Below are 19,267 nucleotides of genomic sequence, written 5' to 3' on the forward strand. Positions count from 1 at the left end.
AAGTTCAGTGCCTTGAAAGTTCTTCTGATTTGGACCTGAAAGATCATAAGACTGGAGCAATGGTCTCTGGCAGTGTCTGGCACAGGATGCTAAATGGGAGCAAGACGTTGGACATAGGTATTTATCAGATAACCTTCCCATTATTAGTCCCAACTCACTAATAAGGTAATCCTAAATCTGATGATCCAGGAGCCTGCAACATTTCCGTCCCTAGCTCTTAAAAGGCCAGTTCTACTTATAACCACAGTTGTTGCTGCCATCTGTGTGGAAACAGTCATATTTTTGCATGGAGTGGAGAGATCCACTTTTGAGACAGGAAGATTAAGGAAAAATTACGACTAGTTTGTCAGCTCTCAGATCAAAACAAAAATTTTGACTTTCTACCACTAGATGGCAAACATAGATCATTCAATAAATTGATTACTTCTAGGAGGTCCTTCACATCACAATTAATCTTCCTTTGTGGTACATATAGCTGTAAGCTGCTTACGAATTTTTTGCTACCTGCATTACCTGTTGCAAAACCCAGATCACGTGAAACAACTTTCATCTGTGGTCTCAGCTGAAGTCTGAATTACATTAACCAGAAGAGCTCTGGTACTCCTGAAAAGTGATTTCAATTGCTACAGTTTGAGTGTTTTGAAAAGAGTCACCCCTGATCACATTGCTGTAGACTCTGCCTTTCTCCACTGCTGCTTATCGTGCTCTTTTACCATGTGTCTATTAGTTTTTGCATTCATTCTACAGAGCAAATTTTTCTATCTCTTCTCTTAAACTTACTAGCCTTATCTCATCTTCCGTACAAATCCTAGCTCTAACTATTTAACTTAGTTGTCTTGACATTGGTTTTACTTTAAGTAAAAAAAGAAATCATCGTATCTCAAGGTCATCAAATAAAGCTTTAATTTGTTTCTTCTCTTTTTTTTTCTGGGAGGGGTCCTATGTCATTCTTCAGCTGGAACTGCTGCTCTTTAGTTGATTCCCAATGTTTGTCTTCAACTAAAGCAGAACTAGTTAATCCCTGGGGTGAGGGAGGAATCTATATGTTCTGTTACAAACATTTATCATGAAGCTACCATAATGTTGAGGTCCTATTCACTTTAGAGTTTTGGGGTCTTTCCTGAAAACTAGGAGTCCTGATGCAGAGGATAGAGCTTTAGAGGTTTGCCTTGGACACAAACATGCATAGTTAGTTGAAGTTGCGTCCCATAAAATTTTGGGATAGGCAGGAAGAAGTACATAGATACAGGTGATAACAGGATCTGACAGTCTCAGAAAGTAAGCAGATGAGACTCTCTTAAGTGAATTATGTGAGTTTAAGTACCTATTTTTCAGGATTTTGGCATGCTGAATAAATAACAAATTCCTGATTCCCACAACATACCTATATTTTTCACTGAAGTTAATGGGATTTCCTTCTTGCACACAAAAAATTCTCTTTACAGTATACTCTTAGGTTATCCTCATATTATTCCTGTAGCACACAAAGAGAGTACTTTAGAAATTTATATAAAGGGGTGAAATTATTCCAATTTAGATATAGTAAATATTATAAACATCAATCAACTTCTTTCTTATACGCACTTACCTGCTGTTTCTACATGTAGCTCTAAATATAGTTGAAAGCCACTAGAAATATGGCTCTATTCTTCCCTCACACCAAACATCACTCCTGTTAGTGGAAAATATGTATCATACAGAGAAAAATCTATGTCCCACAGCACCTATTTGAAGAAATGTTGTTGCTAGCAAAGAAAATGAATGATTCTTACATTTCCCAGGCTAGTATAGCAGTGTTAAAATTAATATTAGTAACCACTGGAACAATATGAAACATTGCCAGATGTTTCAGGAATGACTGGGTGAACAGTTAAAAAATCCTCAACCAGGGGTATGTCAGGTCATACGGCTGCAGCAAGATTACAAGTTAATATAGAAATAGTTACTTGCAACTTAACACTGTTAAACTTAACATTGTTAAACAAAGGGGATTTTTTTTTTTTTTTTTTGTGGTTCATAGAAAAGATGGCAGTATTCTATATCAAATTATATGTTTTCTTTTGATTCATTTGTCCTATGTTCCAAGATAGAAGAACTTAAAGCTATCATTCAGGCATGTGTAGAGAGATTTATACAGTAGATTGTCCATGATTTCAGGGCTCTGGTGGGTTTGTTAAAACATCCTTTTTCAGGAGGAATTTTTAAGAAAGAGGGTGAAAGAACACTAACAGACTTCAGATGTTAAAGGCCTTGGAGTTTTTATGCTCCTAAAAAGAAAATGTAAAGAACATGTTGTCTGTAACTTTACACAGTCCCGTACTCAGATGAGCAATTTGATATTTGTTTAAAAGCCTTCTGAATAAGGTAGCTTCTCTGTATCATAAGTTTCAGTTGCTCATTCCTCTTAAACTCAGAGTATAAAAAGTCTGCAGCATGCTACATTCCTGTGCTTTTGGATGTTATATGTTAATGTTTTTGTTATTTTAAAAGATGCTTTCAGAGAGCTTGAGGAGGTTTTGAAACCTGTTTTTCAGTTGTGCATATAATTGTAATGTCTACTCCTGATGGTGTGGACATGAAAATAATTATCAAACACTTACGTGAGACATGAGACAGATTCAGTCTGTAATTCTTGGCTGAGTGTTTAGTCGGCCAGCGGCATGGCTGACTCTGCACAGCATCTGCCGCAGGACACAGTAACGTTTCCTCTCGCCCTTGACTGACACCATCCCACAATGATCTTCTCTGACACAACTTATGATACTCTCCTCAGGACTGGCAGTTAACTGCTTGGAGAGGTCCTCTGTACGTGTGGTGGTAAGACACCTAGAGGGCTCTGCTTGACGTCCTGCTCGTGGTACCCTGCTCCCATGTCCTCATACCCAAAGTCCAGGTGCACATGGGAGGGCAGCTCCCTACCTGAGAGGTATGCTGCGTTATCGCCAGCTCGCTGCTATGCTAAGGCAAACACAAGCTCTGACCGAAAGCTGGATTATATCTAGGCAGCTCTGAAATGTTTACTCCTAACAGATGCTGAAGTTTAGCAGAAATGCAAAGAAGGAAAATTCAGGCCTAAGAAATTTGCTTGATGAAAGTGAGTTGCCCTGTAGGCCTGTTGATGAACAGAAGTTGTCCTATTGCTTGGAAAAATAATAATGAACAGATCTGTTGAGTAAAAAGAAAAATAAAGATAGAATAGTTTTGTTAGGTTGTAAACTTCTGTTGTTTTCTATAGACGTTTCTCATTGTAAATGAAGCGCAAATTTAAATTGTAATAATAATGTGACCAGGATAATGTATTTATAAATTTGATAATAATGTTTCATATAACTAATAAGAATCACAGTTTAGTTTATTGCTTAATTAAGAAATACTTAGAAATCACATTTGCAAGAATGAAGAGAAAAAAGCTTTTAAAAAATGTTCTTCAGACCTTTCTCTAAGGTGAATTTTCTGGACACTATTAGGCTGTGTATGCATGAACAGTGCTTTCACTTTAACAGTTAATACTTGTTTACTTGTGCATAAGCCTGTGACTCCCCTGTTGTAGTTTTAACAAGACAGGTCAGTGAGCAGCCTAGCAAAAATAACGATTGCTACTTGGATGCTGTTTTATCTCTATGTGATCTGACAGTCGACAGAACACAGGCTAAATGAAGGGGTGAGTGTCTGCACGTAGTGACGTACAAATACCCTTACATGATTCATTTTTGCATCCTGAAAAAAATAAGTCTGAGGACACCACACACCATGTCTTATGCAAAGTATTATCATAAAAACATGTGCGCTCCTGAAGCGGCTCCTGAAAGCCATGAGATTAAAAAGATTCTCAAGCTTTTAACACAAAAAATAATTTTTGATTGAATTCTATGTATTTCAGTGGGAAATCTCATGTTAATCTCATACTCACTCATTGGTTAAAGTCCTTGTTGGTCTATTAGGAGGTATGATTATGTCCTTTAATAACAATTTGACTGAGATTTAAAACAAAACTTGCAGTTTCCTGTGGTATATTCCCACTATATTCCTGCATTTCCATTATACTTCACTTAAGCAAGAACTGAGGTTCATTATATACCCTTTGGTAAGTCAAAATCTTTACCAACATATTTTCCAGTTCTCACTGGAAGCAAATAGACCAGAATTCATGCCTAAGAATAAGTTTTCAAATAAAGACAGATGCAATAGGTGAAGGCTTGTGAAAGAACAGGGACAACAGGAAAACAAATTGCTCTCTCCTTGACTCACAATAAATGTGATTTCTTGTCTTTACACAACATTTTCTGCCTAAAGTTGCACAAGCAGTGGGTGTTTGTTTATCTTCCAGTAAACCTCTACTTGAACGTCACTCCAGCATAACTGTAACTAAAAGCTAATGTGTGAAAAGAGTATATAGACTAATGAATCCCAGGAATCGTATCATCGTTCTAATCAAAATACACTGAAGAACAGCTCCTATCCATACAGAGAGCTTATCAATGTTGCAATAACCTCTTTACTTTAATTAATGTTGCAATAAAATATTTACCAGGCTTAGCTGGTAAGCAGAACTTGCACTGAAACAATTCATGAAATAAATAGGGCTAAATCTACACTTCGCATTTGGCTCATTCCTCATTTTGGCCATTTTGGCACCAACAGCCAGTGACCTTGGTAGGGAGGCAGCAGCTAACAGCAGAGAGGCAGCAAGCAGCAGCTTTGTAAGGACGCCTGGGCGCGAGTCCCCAGCCCATCCCATCCCGTCCCTCCCGCGGCGCCTCTCCACGGTCGGGGGAGCAGCCAGCAGTGCTCCCCACGCGGCAGCATCCGCTACGGCCTGCTGAATCAAATGACTGCATTACCAGGAAAAATTTGAACAATATTCAAGTATATTTTCAAAGACATTCTTCGGTTCTTTTCCAAGCATCAACCTGTCTTTCTTTCCTCTCTCTGAATCTTTTCATTTTTTTTTCCTTTGCTCATTATTTTGGAAAGCCTTTCCTGTAAGCAAGAGTCAGGAACTGAATCTTCAGTATATCAAGAAGAGATGATGGCTCCTGCGTTTTAACATCAGCTGTGCACATTAGCATGGCATAAAACTGTAGCATGCAGTTATCAAGTAAAGGTAAAGGTAAGGACTGATGTAAGCAAGCCAGTCTGCACACCGCTAGATGGGGATCTGGCACTGAAAGAAAATGTTAGTGGGGCATAGATGGCATAGAAGAAATGACTCAAGGAAAGACCTCATACCTTTGCATGATGATGTCAAAGCAGCAATGAATATTAAACTTCTTTCGTGCACCTATAATCCTGATAGTTATCTTTTCTGTCCGAACAGTGTTAGAGCTAAAATAAAATAACCTGTCCTTCCTTGGGTCATAAATCTCTGTCCATAGTACTAAAAGGAACTGCTTTAACTAGTTATTTTAAATAGAAGACCATGCCAATAACAATAAATAGTTGTAAATTATTCTAAAATTAAAATTCAGACTCAGAGCTGGGTATCATTACTGTTGGTAATTACTGCAATCAGTATGGCTTGTGTGCAATTAACAATTCACAAATATCAGATAATTTGATCTACAATATTTTCTTTGATGAATGCAGCTAGACAGTATTTCCATTGATAATTTCTGTCCTTGGTTTCATTCTCCGCTCCAACAAGCTGAGAGCCAGCTAATCCCTAAAGCAACTCTTTTTTTTTCTCAGACCAATACACATTTTACCTTTGATGAAGACTGACTCAAGTACAGTCACCCCTGCTGAATGCCCAAGGCAAAAATAATCTTTTAACGTATCTTGAAAGTTAACATATATATAGGAGTCTTCTGATTGACTGTGCTTGCAAAAATAAAATCCCTCTGGGTTCAATTGTTGTTTTGCAGGCATGAGGATCGCTGGAGCAAACTTGTGGCTTCCAGGAAGTATTGTGCTACTGCCTGAGGCTCACTGGGACTTTCAAGCAGACCTGAGCGTGGTGCAGAGCCATGCCGTTCCCAAGCGGGCTGAATGACCCCCGGACTGACGGCTTTGCCCAGACTGATCGCGTTCTGGGGCTGCTCCCTACGAGGCTGCCGAGGTCCCATCTCTTCCTCCCTTTTCACACACGGACTCTTGTCACAGTTGATTTTTGTCACATGGCCGCACACGGTGCCAACCCACCGCAGTTGTGACTTGTTGAAGAATTTGGGGCATTTCTCTTGAATTATTGGACTGTGTGCATTCTGCCTTGCGTGTTCTGTCCTTGGATTCGCAGTGTGTCAGCTAGAAGAACAGAGTCCTTAGTGCACTGGAGGTGGTGCTGGGTGCCCTCTGCACCTGAAAGAGTGCATATTTCTGCTTAGACTCTCCTTACCATGGAGGATAAGGAGAAACCAACAGGATGGCAAAGCTAGCCACACTACAGGGTGAAATGCCTCTGCTCAGAATGCAGATTGGCATTCAGAATTCAGAATAAATTGCTGTCTCAGGAACGGTAGTTTTTCTTTGTCAACACCACTGCTTTGTGTTGGCAGGCTGGCATCTTCATCATCACCTTTTCTGTGTTCTGTAACAGCACTGATAGTCATTAGGATTATAATAATAGATATTTAAGGAAGATTTTCCTAAACCCTGTGGCTGATATTCTATTGTATGAATGAAGATGAATGAAACCTGTTGATTCTATTAAAAAACATTTTTTTTTTTTTTTTACATCTTACTTGGGGTGAATGAAAAACAGAACTAAGAAAAAACAGTAAATACTGATCATCTCAATGTGATGAAGATGGTCATTCTTGAGGCTAACTGTTTAAAATTTGAAACAGGAATCCTTCCCAAGAGTAAATCATGAAATACAAATACTAATCCTGGTTCTATACAACCCTTAAAAAGTACAGACCTACTCTATCAATTCTGACTGTTCAGATGCTTGTAAAATCAACTTGATTGTAGTCTTATGTTTAGCATTTACAGTAATACAAGTGTCCCATGGTGACAGTGAAGTAGCTGAGAATTTGGGGTCCTGCTTCCGCATCCTGTTCCTTTCTATCCATCTGGCGCCTTTTTGGAGGAGGAAGCCCAGTGACAGGTTATTCACGTGGCCCTCTGAGATGTCACCTGCTTTCCTCGAGAGGCCACCGCTACCTCCCTGCTACCCCCAAATTTTCCCTGATTAGGGTGATCTGGCCCCTAAAGAAGCTTTTTTGTCTCTTCTGTGCTGCCAGATTAAGTGGCCACTGGGGGGGCTGAAGACTGATCGTGCTGGGCACAACTTTAGCAGAGCAGGAGACAAGGATCTGCACATCTGCTCAGGCCAGCAGCTGCTTGGACTCTGTGCCCTTCCACATTACCAGCCCAGTCGGGGCTGGCCAGACAGTCCTGATCACCCTGAAGGTGCTGTTTGTGCTGACAGCACAGGATAAAAGAAGGAATGTCAACACAAGCTCATAAGAGAAGGACGAAAGTAAGCCAACACAGAGTGTGTGTAAGACACAGAGTGACTGTACTTAGTCTTCTGAGGTCCCTATTTCTAGCAAATTTAAAAGTAAAATCTTCAGAATAGGACCATCTTCACTACAGAAATTACTGTTTGTTTACTTCTGTATCACCCATTAAGGATTTGGGTTTACTACTTGTTTTGTGGAAGACAATCTCATATTAAGTTAATGAACAGGGTAAAACCCTAAGAGAAATACCATAGGTTGCAGGTGTTTCAGTAAAAATAATCAACTATAACATCCTATAGTTTACACATTCAATTTAATATTGATAGATCCTGTCAATATACAAGGAGTTAGAGAAACTGAGAAATTGGAAAGTTTAAATCATAGAACCACAGAACCATAGAATCAGTAAGATTGGAAGGGACCTCTGGAGATCATCTAGTCCAACCCCCCTGCTCAGCAGGGTCACCTAGAGCACGTTAGACAGGGTTGCATCCAGGCGGGCCTTGAAGATCTCCAGAGAAGGAGACTCCACCACCTCTCTGGGCAACCTGCTCCAGTGCTCCGTCACTCTTACAGGGAATAAATAAAAGAAATTTATTTTTAGATTACCCCATATGTCAAAGTTTTTATTCTGTTGAAGCCAGAGACGAAATTACATTGACCTCTTTGGGAATTAAGCCCACTTGATTTTCATTTGCAGTCTGGTAACATAGTTGATAAAAGACAAAATAAAAATCTTGGAATGTTCAACTCTAGAAAATTAAAATAGCTTTTTCATCTTGATAATTTCCTCAGGGCAGATGTTCACCTTGAATGCGGCCATGCATGTGCGCACAGAGAATACAAATAATGTACCCCAAAAGTACTACTGAATAAAAGTTTGTTAATATTCTTTTTTTCTTTATCATGCTTCAAAATCTCACTTATTGCTAATAGTTTTTCATCATGTGAGCTCTCTTACCATCTTATCTGCACCTACTTTAACCCGTGAAAAATACTGACACTAGTTTTGCAATATATCACAGAAGTATCACAAGTTAAAGCCTCATTATGAATATTCAAAAATGCAAGATAATATTTCATAAGACAAAAGTCACAAAATGAACTAAGACCATCCACTGGGAAATCATGTATTTACAAAAAATGATATTTCCCTTGGTTTTGATTTTGATTGACATTCATTTGTCATCTTTTACCATTGGTTTAAGTTAAGACAGGCTCCATATGAATGATAATAATAATAAGAAAATCTGTGGGAGCCTTTTCTGATAAGATCAGTCACTTCATGATTTCACCCACAGAGAGATCAGCAACCTCAGGTAGGAGACATATCACACTCATTACAGATTTAGAAAAAACGAGATACCAGGAGGACTGCTCGTTCATATTATTATATTGTTAATCACCACTATCCATCAGAGTCCCAAGTCAAGAAAGCCTAGATAGATTTTTAAGGCCAAAAGGAATAACCTTAATCATCTAAAATTCCTTTCCTTACAACATTTTGAATATTGTTTGGTAATATCTGAATCAAGACATATCTGGGGGTTAGCTAAAGAACATCCTTTAAGAATGCGTTCAACCTTCAATTTAAGACTTTCGATGGCAAATCCACTAAAACCCTAAATCAATTGTTTCAGTCATTAATTAGCCTCAGTGTTAAAAACCTGCACCTTATCTATGGCTGGATTCCTTACCAGTTCTCTCTCTAGCCACTGCCGTTTCTATCACCTTTCCTAAAAGAATAAAGAAGTCACTTATTATCAGTAAACTTTTCCCTCTGTTGAACATTCCCAACTGTTTCAGAGTCAACTTCTAACCCCCTGGTGTCCTCTGCTCTGTGTGGAAACCTGAGCTTCCAGAGTCTGTCCCCAAGAGAGAACCACAATTCCAAGGCAAATTATTCCTGTAACTCTTTTCTGCCATTTTCCATTTTTTTTAATTTGAAACTTTTGAAACTTGAGCAACAGAACCAGACCTAGTCTGAAAGGATTTTTCACCTGCGCTGAATAGATTGATGATACCAGTTCTCTCCTCTTTCTTCCTTCCTCGGTATTTTCATGTTTCTATATATACACATGTGCCTTTGTCTATGCCTGTGCAGAACAGCATTTCAGCTGCAGTAAGTGAAACTGATGGAGCTTAAACATACGTTCAACAGTGCTACTAAATATAGCTCGACTTGAGCATACAGCTAAACTTAAGAACTTGCCCAGCTACTTTGCTAAATTGGGTTCAGAGGTCTAATGTACTCTGGCTCCAGCTACCTTTCACTACCTCTTCTTTCCTGTTTTAGTGACTAACTTTAATGAGAGATTTTTGGTGGGATGGTTTTGTAGCCTAAACATGTATCTGTTTCCATATATTTTTATCCTATTTTATTTGTTATTTATTTTTTATTCTATATATTTTAACTTCCTGTTGGTGTTAATTACTTTTTATCTCTTCACATTGAGTGTCTATTAGATGCAAGCATCTAATGATGGTGGGTGAATTATTGAGTGTCATCAATTTTTGAATAAATATATTTCTACAGAACAGTAGATGCATGTAGATACATGTGTTTTGAAAAGGGCCATTGAATAGGCTGTGTTGCAGTGAAGAGTAACAGAGCTAATAAAACATATATTTCCAAAATCAGGGACTGCAAAGATTTTTCCCCTCTAGAACCATTGCAATAATAGTTAAATTTCATTACTTCCAATCTGCCAGCTGTGTGAGGGAAGTGCAGTTTTAACAGATGAATATATAAAAAAAAAAAGAAAAAGAAAAAAGAAAAAAACAGACAATGCTCTGAAGGAAAAGCAAAAAAAACCTTACAAGAATGGTTGCAGGATGGAACAAACCTACCCCAAATTGCTAAGGAAGTGACAGCTGTGGCTTTAATAGGCTGTTCTTAGAATGAGACTTCCATGCAAACTACCAATAACCTGTAAATGTTAACAGTTTTTATCCCAGGTGACGGGTACAGTATTATAACACGCCATAAGGGTTCCCATTACACAGTTGTTGCTCTAGCCTGGTGCTGCTGCGAATGATCTGCTGGAAGTGTTGCAGCCAAGCGATTGCTCCTATTTCTCGCTGTTGCTTCATGACTTATCAACTCACTGGAGTCCCTTATATCAGCTTGGTGGTTTTAGTCTCACATGCCACCACGTTACAAACCAGTATTTTTTTTCTACCACCATTGAAAACATTTCTGAACATTCCTGATATTTGAAAGAAAGTTTTGAGAGTGCTGAAGATGTTGGATCAACATTCAAGCCTGTATCTTCAGCACTCCTACACGTGCAGCTGCATCTTTGGCTAATAAAACTTCCCTCAGCTCAGTGAGAGCTCTCTTTCCCTACGTATCTATGGTGAACAAGTTCAGTTTACACCAGCTCAAACTCCAAACCATCTGCTAATCATGAAATAGGTGAGAGATGACACTATTTCTTTAAAGACTGAGTTACACAGGGGTCAGACACATCCAAATGCAATACTTGGCCATTAAAGTAGGTATTTTGGAAACACCTCTCTCCTTTGGGCCAATCTCTTGCATAAAGTAATGTAGAAAGGACACAGTAAAATTTTGTTCTTTAGATGCCTGACAAATGAGCTCAGACAATTTTTGTTTCAATGGGTTAGGATGCCTTTCTGAGCTGTATGTGCCTGCTTGTGCTCAACACCACCATAGAGACAGCAGCTGGCAAAATATAATGTATGCCCGCAGCCACAATTCATTCCAACATCTCAGCTTAAAATGCCAGTGGTGATTTATACTGAGCACCAGTCTGTGTACTGGTGCTGTTGAGTTATAGGCATAGCTATGTTATTATTAGGCTAACATCATTGTTATTATTATTATTATGCATACCTACACATATGTTTATTTAAATAAATAATGCATATTGACTGCATACTAAATGTATGCACATATATATCATATTATGAACATCATTTGTGTCAGCTCATTTGCATGTAGATGCACACCTCTACATTGCTGAAGCAATGCATACAAACTAAAGAAGCAAATCAGGTCATTGCTATTTTTACACAAAACATACACATTTCTGGACCAGTGAATTGAAAAAACATGTGCATGAGTACTAGCAGAATTTGGTTCTTCATTTATATAAATGTAGGAGGCATTACTCAGGAAAGCAGAGTTTGTGCAACAACACATTGCCTCATCATCTTTGCTTTAGTCATGCTGTTTAGAATTCAGTGGTGGAAAAAGCTAAATGCTCCTTCCAATATTAAATATAAATAAATCTGTTTAAATGTGTGAGAGTAGTGCCAATTTCTTAAGCATGAGCTAGAGTGATATTCTAGTTTTTCTTGTGACAATTTTAGGAAATTGCCTAAAGGTTACAGATTTTATTTTGTTGACTCTGTATTTAGTAACTCTAACGCTTACTCTTTATGTCACTTCAGATACATCAGGGTATAGTAAGTCTTGTCCATCTCTGACTAGAGAAGGAGCTGGAGGGCTGAAGAGGGGCTTTCTCAGCCTTTTTAGTACTAAAACAAGTCACTTAATCAAGAACAGACTTGGTTTCTATCAGTGGGTTTAAAAATAGATAGGATTTGGAGAAACATAAACTGTAATATTTTGAATAAAAATCACTAAACTTTCATCTTTAAAACACAGGTATGCTATCAGTGCACGGTGTGTGCAACAGCAGTGTCGATGCTTGTACCGCTGGGTACGTAAGTCCGTTTCCCCAGCTGTATAAAAGCCCTACGGAGCAGAGCGATCCACGCCACAGATGAGCCCGAAAGGGAGAGATCCGGATTTCGCTTGCCGGGTGTCTTGGCTCTGAGCGGTGGCAGCTCTGCCGCCGTCCACGGAAGCTTTTGGAAGCTTTGGATCTAGGCTCCGTTTCGTCTCTGCGAAAAGAAACCAGCCCGTCCCCGCCGCCCCCACCGCAACTTTCGGACTTCCTGCCGGCGACTGCTAGGGAAATTGCCGAAAGCACTGCGAAACGCGGCAGTTTCGGGCGCGGAGGAGAGGGGCGCTGCAGGGGCTGCGGCGCGCGGGACCCCGCCGTGGGTCGCGCGGAGCGCAGCGCAGCGCAGCGCAGCGCAGCGCGCTCGGAGGGCGCCGGGCGGGCGGCGCCGCTCCGCGGCTCCGGGGACTGGCGGGCGCGGGGCGGCCGGAGCCGCCACTCCGAGCCGCGGGGCGCGGAGCAGCGGGGCGCGCAGCTGGAGCGGGGCACGCGGAACGGGGACCGAGCCCGGGGGCGCGCTGAACCGCAGAGTCTGAGCGGCGGGGGCGCGCTGAGCGGCGGGGCGCGGAGCCCGGGCAGCGGGGCGCGCTGAGACGCGGAGCTGGGACCTCGAGCAGGTGGGAGCGCAGAGCCGCGGGCGCGGAGCCCGGGCAGCGGAGCGGGGAGCCCGGGCAGCGGGGCGCGCTGAGACGCGGAGCGGGGAGCCCGAGCAGCGGAGCGGGGAGCCCGGGCAGCGGGGCGCGGAGCCGGGCAGCGGGGCGCGCTGAGACGCGGAGCGGGGAGCCTGAGCAGCGGAGCGGGGAGCCCGGGCAGCGGTGCGCGGAGCCCGGCAGCGGTGCGCGCTGAGACGCGGAGCGGGGAGCCCGAGCAGCGGAGCGGGGAGCCCGGGCAGCGGGGCGCGGAGCCGGGCAGCGGAGCGGGGAGCCCGGGCAGCGGTGCGCGGAACCCGGCAGCGGTGCGCGCTGAGACGCGGAGCGGGGAGCCTGAGCAGCGGAGCGGGGAGCCCGGGCAGCGGTGCGCGGAGCCCGGCAGCGGTGCGCGCTGAGACGCGGAGCGGGGAGCCCGAGCAGCGGAGCGGGGAGCCCGGGCAGCGGTGCGCGGAACCCGGCAGCGGTGCGCGCTGAGACGCGGAGCGGGGAGCCTGAGCAGCGGAGCGGGGAGCCCGGGCAGCGGGGCGCGGAGCCCGGGCAGCGGTGCGCGCTGAGGCGCGGGGCGGCCGCGGGACAGCGGGCAGCGGGCAGGGGTGGCGGCGGGGCGGGGGGGCGTTTTCCCCATGGGGCCGGGCGGCGGGGCGGCGCTGGCTGCTCGGCGCGCCCCGGCCGCCGCCGCCCGCCGCCGGGAGCCGCCGGGAGCCGCCAGCCATGCCGCGGGGCGGCCCCGGCCCCAGCCTGCCGCCGGCGGCGGCGGGGCCCCGCGGCGGGGCGCGGGGCCCGGCGGGCGCCCCCGGGGCGGCGCAGGTGGCGGCGGGCAGCCTGCTGGCCCTGCTCATCCTCTGGACGCTCTTCGGCAACGTGCTGGTGTGCGCGGCCATCGTCCGCTACCGGCACCTGAGGACCAAGGTCACCAACATCTTCATCGTGTCCCTGGCTGTCTCGGACCTGCTGGTGGCTCTGCTAGTGATGCCCTGGAAAGCAGTGGCTGAAGTGGCCGGGTACTGGCCCTTCGGGGCTTTCTGCAACATCTGGGTGGCCTTTGATATCATGTGCTCCACAGCCTCCATCCTGAACCTCTGCGTGATTAGTGTGGACAGGTACTGGGCTATTTCTAGCCCTTTCCGGTATGAGAGGAAGATGACCCAAAGGTTGGCTCTGGTGATGATCAGCGTGGCGTGGGCTTTGTCTGTGCTCATCTCCTTTATCCCCGTCCAGCTCAACTGGCACAAAGGTGGGGATGTTGCTGCTGCTGGGGATATTGGACACGGATCCGACTGGGCAGCACTGGGTGCTGTCACCACCTGGGCAGAAGACATGAGCACCACATGGGTGGCATTAGCGGCCATGAAACCCTCTGATGGGACCTTGGGCAACAATGACACCCTTGCTGGACCATTAGAGAGCTGTGACTCCAGCCTCAATAGGACTTATGCTATTTCCTCCTCCCTCATCAGTTTTTATATCCCAGTGGCTATCATGATAGTTACCTATACTCGGATCTACCGCATTGCCCAGGTGCAGATTCGTCGCATCTCATCCCTGGAGAGGGCAGCTGAGCACGCACAGAGCTGCCGGAGCAACCACATTGACTGCCATCATCACTCCAGCCTCAAGTCCTCCATCAGGAAAGAGACCAAGGTGTTGAAGACTCTTTCTGTCATCATGGGAGTCTTTGTCTGCTGCTGGTTGCCATTCTTTATCTTGAACTGCATGGTTCCCTTCTGCGAGAGTCCCCCCAGCGACCCCCATGCTGGCCTTCCCTGTGTCAGTGAGACCACCTTTAATATCTTCGTCTGGTTTGGGTGGGCCAACTCCTCTCTCAACCCCATCATCTATGCCTTCAATGCTGACTTTAGGAAGGTCTTCTCCAAGCTCCTGGGATGCAGCCAGTATTGCTCTAGTACTCCAGTGGAGACTGTTAACATAAGCAATGAGCTTATTTCTTACAACCAGGACACCCTTTTCCATAAGGAGATAGTGACTGCTTATGTCAACATGATCCCAAATGTGGTTGATTGTGAGGAAAATCGTGAGAACCTTTTTGATAGGATATCCCAGATCTCCCCTGGCCATGAAATTGCCACCGACTCTGTGTGTGAGCTGGACTATGAGGGTGAGATTTCACTAGGCAAAATAACACCTTTCACTTCAAATGGTTTACATTAAATTGCATCCTGACCTGATCAAATGTTCTTGGACTGCAGAAGAAAATATTAGCACTGAATGGAAAAACCTGCTTGATGTTATGCTATAGTTCAGTCCGTCACTTCATGCTAAACTCCCTTGTACATGTAGCACTTTGTAGGATTTAGATACCGTCATACAGAGAGCTGCTAGAACAAACGTAATTCAGCACTTCCCCAGACTAGGAGATCTCATTGATTAGCTATGGAGAGATATTGTGGCATGATTACAATCAGTTGATGTTTATAACATGTTTGCAAATGAAAGGTGCCATTATTAGTGCTAAGTATTATGACTCTTAAAAACAGGGACAGGTATTGAAGCTGGCATAGACATTAAATAGAAAAAAATTCTCCTATGCTGTTCATTTGTTCAGATTTTATGTTTTTTTCTCTCTCTCTATTTTTTTTTAAGATAGGAGTAGTGAGGTGGTGATTTGGATGATTATTTAAATGCGTGTTTCTGCCAAAACAGTTTATGTGAAATTCATGTTCTCCTAGGCAGTCTTGTTGCCTACAATATCCTTGCCATGTTTCCACAGCTGAATAAATAAAAGTTACATTGATCAAGGGGTTATTTTCTTTCATTATCACCCTGAAAAGTTTACAAATACTCAAACTTTAACGTGTTTATTTGAATGGTTAGAATGACTAACTACTAAACCCTATTATTTTAAAAGCAAAATAGTCTATACAGAAGTAAAATTTTTGAATAAAAGCAAGGCTCAGGGGAGTGTTTGACTCAAATAAGCTCTTTTATATGACTCTACCTACAGCTAGATTTATGCCATTTTTTTTTCTTCTTAGGATAATTGATGCTATCATTATTTGTGATTTCCTCTTTGCAGCTATATTGAGCATCCATACTTAAAAGTTATTAAAATTTTCACTTAACTCTATACTTGAGCTTGCTTTTAAAGATACTATTAATGAGAAAAGGTTGTTGATCAAATTAAAAGCTGAATGTTTCTAGAAATAATTATTTTGAAAGTGATATTCATAATTAGTTCCCAATATAGACTCAGTCCATTAGAGAACTTGCTCAAAGCAAAAGAAGAGAAAATGCTGTTGATGTATTTTATGTAGATAATTCCTTTCTTTACTGGAAATTAATTACAATTTTTTAAATGCCACATAAATTTAGACTGCTTGGACTCTACAAAACATTTTAAAAGAGTCTTTTAAAAGTTGTAAAAGCATATTTTAAACTTCATTTCTATTGAAATATTTAAATCAAATAGACTATGGCATTTAAAAATGTGTTCATGCTTTCAGCTCAGAATTCAAAAGTGATATTATTTCCAAGGCAAATGATCAAAGGCAGTAAAAGCAATACCAATATTTATTTTGACTTTGGGTGAGATTCTTTCTAAATAAAATTGGAAGATGTTTGCCTTTTAAAAGTATCCACGACATGAGCTGAGAAGGTTTAAGTCTGATCGGAGTGGTCCTGACCGACTCCCTCCCAAGGCATGGGGGCACTAATGGGTCTTGTCAGCTCTGGCCAACCTCTGCTGGGGTGTTCCCCAGACCTCTGGGTCTGGGCTGCCCGTGTGATATATGTGGAAGAACAGGATTGCCACCAGCCTGCCTTCTCCACTGGAAGTCGCGTAAACAGGCACTGCCATGCAAGCTGTGCGTTCAGGGTCGAACCCTTCTGGAAGTCAAGCCCGTAATTCTGGGCAGCAAAGGGTCACCTTCTCTCCACGTGAGACTCGGGCTGGAAGAGGCACAGGAGGCGTGTGGCCGGGATCCCCTCGCAGTTGTGTCTGCTGCAGTCAGGGCTCATCTGCAAGCAATGTTTTGTTTATGTGGTATTTGACATTAATTGGCTATATAGTTGTTTTGTATTATCTTTTCGATTGCCTCTTTGTCATTTAAGGTTGAAATCTGTCTGATCTTTTTCATTCCTTGTTGATGTCAAATCTCAATTAAATAGCTCTTTTAACAGCTGTCCTCAGAAAAATATTCTGTCGTTGTGTTTAGGAAAGCTTGAAAAACAGAAATCCCATGCCAAAAATTGTTTTCAACCTGTTCTAGGGTGAATATGCTGTTTCTCTACTGAAGCAATCAAATATTCCTTTAGTTACTTAACCATAGTCCCAGCCGTTCTGTTTAGGTAACAATCAGCTGGAATAAAATCTTTTTGCCAAATGAAAATGAAAGGGGCTTCTGTGGGTAGAAATCAATGTGATGGTGGTGCAGTGATAAATACCTCAACCAGAACTTAGATTTTTGCATCTTCTAATTAATACTCAAGTTTTGAGGGTAGTATAACATGTTAAAATTTCTGGATCTGTGTAAGAAGTCTAAGGTATTCAGATGCAAGCAGTATTTAGTTCCAGTTCCAGCTCTCAGGGAAACCTCTGTATTTTATCCAGTATTGTCCATAAATCAGAGGCAGTTCAGGAAAATGGGGAATGGAAAACAGATCTTCTCTTCCTGAGCACCTGCAAGCCAATAGGCTGGGCAATGCCGCAGCTCAGTGTGTTACACTGATCCAGTAACAGCAAAGAGTGTCCTTCCCCTCTGCTAGCTGTTCCTCTTCAGAAGAGTCCCTATGCTGGTGCCATGACCATTCCCTGGAGATGGAAGCTGCGAGCTGGAATGGCCCTGGGCTGAGCAGGACCTGGGATGCTCTGAGCTCTGGGCTCTACAGAAGAAGTGCTTTCGGATCAAGAGAATTTGTAACTCCTTTTTTCCCCCAACAAATAGGTTCAGTAGCCCAAAGAGCAAAGGTACAGTCTGAATGAGGAACCAAAGATCCTTCTCTGAGAGTTTCCTGCTATTTAGTACTGGAAGGCTGCTTTTGCAGTGCGGCTTTTGGATCCCATTCTGAGGCAACCATCTCTCTGCACAGATGGTAGATGGCTGGATATGGGCAAGAAGATGCGCCTGCACTCACCCTTTAGGCGCTTTTCTCTTTGTTGAGTCTTCACCCACCTAAGTTTCTGAAATATGTTGGTGGGCTAACTTTGGGATGCAAGCAGAAGAAATATCAGTTGGTGAGTTTATATGGTAATGATGTTGCACAGTATGTTAAAAACATTCAGTCCTGCCTTAAATCAAGTCTGAAGGAAGCCAATTTTTAGCTTGACTCCAGAATTAGGGAGCATAGTTAGGATAATATGGGAAACTATTCAAATTGACACTTTCCATTAGTAATTTTTAATTTGTGACTTCAGTGGGTAAAACCTTTCTGATGGTGGCTGTACAATGTAATCACTGGAATATGTGCATGTCAGGGGCTTTCCTCCTTGGAGCCAAAGAGCATCAGAAAGCATTTCTACTTTGAAAGACAGAGAAAAATTACTGTTTTTGCTAAAAGGCCATATTGACCTCAAGGATCTGAAAGAAAACCCTTTTCCTGACTTGTAATGTGGAGACAATTTGTTGCTTTCAATGCATCTTATTTACTTACCCTGGACAGAGCTAGTGTATTCAGAATTAGCAAGATAAAATTTCCAGGGAAGTGTGTGTCTTGCCTTCAACTATAAAAGGGCAGACCATTTTGATAAGAACATGCCCCCCAAAGGATTGTTTTAATCAGTGTCTATCAGATGACACTGCCGCCCTACTTTTTTTTTTTTTTTAATGGTTTCCCTTTTTAAGCACTAATGCCTTTGCCTATTCATAGTGCAGAATTCACTGGAACAGCAAGTGGGTTTTAATAATCATTCTCTCCTTGTGGTGTCGCTCAGGAACTCATCTGTCCAAATGATTTTGTACCTCCCATCAACATGTTTATTTCCATGAAAGTCACCTCACTGTAGTCATGCATTTTACTCCCTAATTAAGCATGATCACTTATTGCTAGCTCAGGTTTTTGTTTCCTTTTTTTTTTGTCCTTTGTGCTTTAATAATTTGAATATATACATACAGTTTGGCTTTGAATCATCATCACTTAGTAATTCTAGTTCTGCGTGATGGCTGACCTTCAAGACCTCTGATTATTTTCAGTTTATATTTTGTATTATTGTTTAGAAATCTTACCTGGCAGTACTTATCACCTCAGAGCCAGTCAAATCTTCTGTTATGGCTTATTCTAAAGTACTGGATAACTTCATACCGAAGGAGGGTCAGTATATTAATAGTCTATATGTTTTGCATTTGAGTTAATTCATGATGGTGTAGTTCGTTTCAATGAAAGAACAGAATATATGAAGGTATCTTCGTTAATTTTTAAGAAGTCAAGATACATGATATAGAAGTATAGTATTTTATGTAAAATGCTGCAAACGTCATAGATTTTTTTTGATGTTCAATTCCCCCCCAAAGAGCTTTTACTTAAGAGCTTTAATTTAAGAGCT

At 42.5% G+C, this 19,267-nt stretch overlaps 1 protein-coding gene across 1 annotated transcript; it reads left to right on the forward strand.

The window, feature by feature from the left end:
* Positions 1-13,482: 13,482 nt before the first annotated feature.
* Positions 13,483-14,940, forward strand: DRD5 (dopamine receptor D5). Its single transcript, XM_062574582.1, has one exon. It carries the CDS (start codon positions 13,483-13,485, stop codon positions 14,938-14,940), a length of 1,458 nt encoding a protein of 485 aa, XP_062430566.1.
* Positions 14,941-19,267: the final 4,327 nt, after the last annotated feature.

This window comes from Rhea pennata, chromosome 4 (assembly GCF_028389875.1).
Source record: "Rhea pennata isolate bPtePen1 chromosome 4, bPtePen1.pri, whole genome shotgun sequence".
In the NCBI taxonomy this organism is placed as follows: Eukaryota; Metazoa; Chordata; class Aves; order Rheiformes; family Rheidae; genus Rhea; species Rhea pennata.